The 5,261-nt window shown below is 38.9% G+C and overlaps 1 protein-coding gene across 1 annotated transcript in view; it reads right to left on the bottom strand.

Annotated features, from left to right (window-relative positions):
- The window catches only part of Hprt1 (hypoxanthine phosphoribosyltransferase 1), a 25,927-nt gene that overhangs the window by 18,088 nt on the left and 2,578 nt on the right, over positions 1–5,261 (bottom strand). The window contains exon 2 of the mRNA XM_031359783.1: positions 3,676–3,859. Within this exon, the coding sequence (XP_031215643.1) occupies positions 3,676–3,859 (184 nt within the window). The remainder of the gene's footprint in view (positions 1–3,675; positions 3,860–5,261) is intronic.

Below are 5,261 nucleotides of genomic sequence, written 5' to 3'. Positions count from 1 at the left end.
GGTTTTGGTTTTTCGAGAAGGGGTTTCTCTGTATAGCCCTGGCTGGAACTCACTCTGTAGACCAGGCTGGCCTCGAACTCAGAAATCTGCCTGCCTCAGCCTTCCAAGTGCTGGGATTAAAGGTGTGCGCCACCACCGCCCGGCTTAATTACTTCCTTTTTCAAAGGACAGACAAAAGGAATAAATATCTAAGAATGCAACTGTGATCCAAAGTCTACTGCTATTGAGTCCGAGGCAACAGAACTCCGAAGCACTCGAAGCACTCGGAACACTTGCGCTCTAAGATGTTCAAATTTCCACAGTCCCATTAAGCTCAGTGTTTCAGCTTCTGTTTCCGTGAAGCTTTTGTCAAGGAAACAGCTTCCTTTTAAACGGACACTAAAAAAAAGTTTCTTTGTAAGTGCCTATATTGTTTACAAATGTTATCCATAAATCAATCGCCTAACCCAGGTGTCCAGAAAACTCTAGCAACCTCCTTGTCTGGAACACAAATGTCACTTAACTTGGTGTCTCTCAGAGGTCTGATCTTTACTCCGGTAAACTCTATGAAGCCAGGACTGGAATGAATGGGAGGCCAGTCCTCCCTCTCCAGACTTGCTCTTCTTTTTCTTTCCCCTTCCTCACCTCATTAGGCAGAAGTATCTAAGGTATGCTTCATTCAGGTGGCACTACTGTCAATTCCCAAAAATTCCCAGAGGAGGCTAAAGAGGTGGCTCCGAGCAATGTTTCCTGAAGACCCAGGTTCAATTTCCAGCATTCATATGGCAGTTTTCAATTGTCTGCAACTATATTCTAGGGGGCCAGACACCCTATGCTGGCCTGTGGCCTTCAAGCACACATGTGGTACACAGACATGTATATAGGCAAAACGCTCATTTTATATATTTTCCCCAGAAGCTCAGGTTTCTATAAATACAGCCTTAATGTTTGTTTCTACTTTGTCTACCTCTTAGAGTCTACATGGAAAAATGGGGGTGACAGGAAAGAAGTTGTATTCCTATTTTTCCATCACCGGTATTTCTGACAATCTCTAAACAGCAACAAGAGCTCAGGTTTTAGAGCATATTTGCTTAGCATATTCAAGACCTTAGATTCATCCAACACTCAAATAATTACAAACTTAAAATAAAAATCAAAACATTACTCATGGGATGGAGAGATGGCTCAGCAGCTAAGAGCACTGACTGTTATTCTGAAGGTCCTGAGTTCAAATCCCAGCAACCACATGGTGGCTCACAACCATCTGTAATGGGATCTGATACCCTCTTCTGGTGTGTCTGAAGACAGCTACAGTGTACTTATATATAATAATAAATAACTCTTTGGACCGGAGCAAACAAAGGGCCTGAGTTCAATTCCCAGCAGCCACATGATGGCTCACAACCATCTGTAGAGCTACAGTGTACTCATATACATAAAATAAATAAAACAAATCTTTTTTAAAAATATTACTTGTTTACTACCAACCCTTTCTTGCAAGGTCTAATTTTTTTCTTCAACTATATTAGTAGAATTTTATAAAATTGAAATAAAATTCAAAATAGGACATATTTGTGTATTTATCAAATGTTTAATTTTCCTGAAGGTTATAGAGCACTGGGGACAGAAAAATGTCACCAAATATATAACACTGTATTTCACTGTTTGAAGATGAACATTCAAACTTTTCTACTTCTGTAAATATCATAATTCATGGCACCATACAGCTATAACTGGAGGTAGTTTCTTATAAGCACACAAATACAGTGGTTTTAATTAGTGGACATTTTTATTTAATAAAGTAAGTATTTGGAAACCTTAGGCTCTTTTGCACTTAAGTAGTTTAAATACCACCTGGGCTAACACTGATTATGTGAGCTATAGTAATGTGAGTGCATGTATATATAGAAAAAGCTTTTAATATTCAAAATAAAAAGTGCTGACAGCAGGTAGAGAGATGGTCCAACAGTTAAAAGTATGTGCTGTTCTCGTAGAGTCCCCAGGCTCAGTTCCTAACACCCACATGCTGACTCACAAACGTCTGAAACTCCATTTCCAGGGGACCCCATGTCGTCTTCTGACCTCTGCAGACATGAGACACTCACATGGTCCACATACTCACGTGCACGAAAAAAAAAAAAAAAACCTCAGAAATATAAAATAAAGTTACATCTATTTTTTAAAAAGTAGACTGTGGAACGACAGACTTTTTCTCTATAATTTTCTGCAGTTTTACTTTTAAAATAAATACATATTTTAACCAGGCAGTGATGGTGCACTCCTTTAATCCCAGCACTTGGGGGGGGGGATGCAGGGGGGAAACTGCTGAGTTCAAGGCCAGCCTGGTCTACTTAATGAGTTCTAGGACAGCTGGGACTACATAGAGAGTCAAAGGAAAGCAGAGGGAAAGGAAAGGAAGACATTTATTTTGTTTCATCATACTGTCAATATTCTAAATCATTTCAAACACTGGCAAAGGTAAAGTGGTCCCAGGTCAAATTTCCTGTTTTCTGAGAAATAATCGTTAACCTTAATAATAAGACTTTGCTTCAAATAAGTTAGGATTCCTCTCAGAGCAATTATCTCCAGTGGGAATACTTGCCACCAGCATATACAGTTGAGAAAACATCAAGTATCAATAGCAATTCTTTTTTTTTTAATTTTGTGTGTATGGGTGTTTCTGTTGCATGCTTGTTTCCTGTGTGATTGCCTAGTGCCCTCAGAGGGCAGAAGAGGGTGGCAGATCCCTGGGACCTTTGTGAGCCACTATATAGGTGCTAGGAATTGAACCTGGGTCCTCTGAAGAGCAGTCAGTGCTTTTGACTACTGAACCATCTCACTTGGCCTATAGTTCTCTTAAGACTGACATATTTTTATTTTATATGTTTATCAGTTTTACCTGCATACCCATATGCATGCAGCTTTCCCACACAGATCCTCTGGAATTGGAGCTACAGATAATTGCAAGCCATCTTTGGAGTGCTAGTAACCAAAACCCAGTCCTCTACAAGTGCTTGTGACAAAACCCAGTCCTCTACAAGTGCTTGTGACTGCTGACCCATCTCTCTGCTCCACTGAAGAGCATTTCTTAGGAGTTTTGCTTTTTTTTAAATACAAAAACACAGCTAGGTGTGGTGATACCTATACCCCCAGAACATGGACAGAATGACTCTTTGAGCCATGCACAGTGCCATGAAACAAATCAAAATCCAGATCAAAATAAGACAACAGAAAACTGTACAACTTTTATGTTGATCATGAACTACAGTCAGTATCCTTTGTTGTGACTTAAAGTATCAATGAATTGATGATGATAATAATAATAATAATGATGATAACATCAACAAAAACGATCACTGCTAGAAGTGGCAGTACCTGCCTGTAATCCCAGGTACTTGAGAAGCTGAGGTGAGATGACTGAAATTTCTAGACCAGCCTATGCAGTGAGTTCAAGGATAGTCTGAGCAGGTTACTGAGAAAGGGTCTCAAATTAAAATTTTAAAAAATGACTGTGATGAAGCTCAGTTTTATAGTACTTAGTCAGCCCTGGGTTCCACCCCAGCACAGAAAAATAAATGTATAATAACAGTAATTCCACTATCACCAAGTAAGATGATTATGTAGTATAGTTTGCACAACTTCAAAGAAAATAAAAATAAAACTATTTTTTTTTAATTATAAGTTAATTATACTTACACAGTAGCTCTTCAGTCTGATAAAATCTACAGTCATAGGAATGGATCTATCACTATTTCTATTCAGTGCTTTAATGTAATCCAGCAGGTCAGCAAAGAATTTATAGCCCCCCTTGAGCACACAGAGGGCCACAATGTGATGGCCTCCCATCTCCTTCATGACATCTCGAGCAAGTCTTTCAGTCCTGTAGAAACAAAGTCAGGAATGAAAAAGAAGATTCTGAATATTTATGTTTTATAACAAATACTTCTTATGCATTAAATTTCTACCGGATACATTCTTAATCTCCATGAAGGGAATTCTTGCTTCATAAAGATGGAGACTTTATTTTTCATATATCAAAAGTAAGATTTTTGGGAAAAGGTTAAAGAGAATCCCTCTAAATAGCCCAGGCTGGACTGTAAATCATAATCCTTGTCTCTACTTCCCTGTGTATACCAATACACCAGCTCAACCAAAATTAAAACCGGATACCTTTAAAAACAAGAAACATGCTAAGAATGATGGTATATGCCATGAGCTGAAGGACAGCCTGGACTACAGAGTAAGTACTAGATCAATTAGGGCTACATAACAAGATCCTGCCAAGAAGAGAAGAGAAGGAGGGGAGGGGAGGGGACGGGAGGGGACAGGAGGGGAGGGAGGTACACTATAACATCTATCATAAAATTTAAAGATACAAATAAAAACAAGATATACTTTTCAAATCTTACCAGATTGGCAAATTTTGGTTAAATTGTATTTCTCTAGTATAAAATATTAGAAGAGCCTAAAGAAAAATGATCTCTCACATACGATTGAAGTATCAAATGATGTAACTTTTTAGAGAACAACTTGACAGTATAGAAGCATCCACTAAATACCATTCCCTTGACCAGTGATTTTTACTTGCCTGAAGCTGAGAAACTGTCAAAATGTATACTTAAGATTTATTCTCTCTAATATACTCTACTAAGTGCAAAATAATGGAGATCTTAAGTGCCCATCAATAACACAGTGGTTTTAAATCAGGTAGGGCACATCTGTGAATAGAATAGCCTATAATCTTTAAAGTAAATCTAGGGGGCTGGAGAGATGGCTCAGAGGTTAAGAGTATTCTCTGCTCTTCCAGAGGTCCTGAGTTCAATTCCCAGCAACTACATGGTACTCACAACCATCTATGATGGGATCTGGTGCCCTCTTCTGGCATGCAGGTGTACATTTATTAGGTATACTAATAAATACACAAATCTTTAAAATAAAATAAATGTAGGAGAGCTGGGATGTAGCTCAGCTGGTAGAGTTCATGCCTAGTACACACAGGAGTTGGGAGTTCTACTCTCACAATGGCAAACTGCGCATGGTGGCACAGCAGCAGTTCAAAGCAGTAGGATTACAAGTTCAGACCATCCTTACTACACACTGACTTAGAAACCAGTCTAAGCTTTTTGAGACCCTATTTCAAAAACAAAGTAACATGTAGAGCTGGGCACAGTAGCACATACCTGTAATCTCCACATATGAAAGGCCGTTCGGGGGAGACTGCCGAGTTGAGGGCAGTCTGGGCTAAACAGTGAGACCCTACCTCAAAGAGCAAATACTTCATA

This window comes from Mastomys coucha, chromosome X (assembly GCF_008632895.1).
Source record: "Mastomys coucha isolate ucsf_1 chromosome X, UCSF_Mcou_1, whole genome shotgun sequence".
Lineage (NCBI taxonomy): Eukaryota > Metazoa > Chordata > Mammalia > Rodentia > Muridae > Mastomys > Mastomys coucha.
The sequence above is the reverse complement of the archived record's forward strand: the minus strand, read 5'-3'. Positions and strand labels throughout refer to the sequence as shown.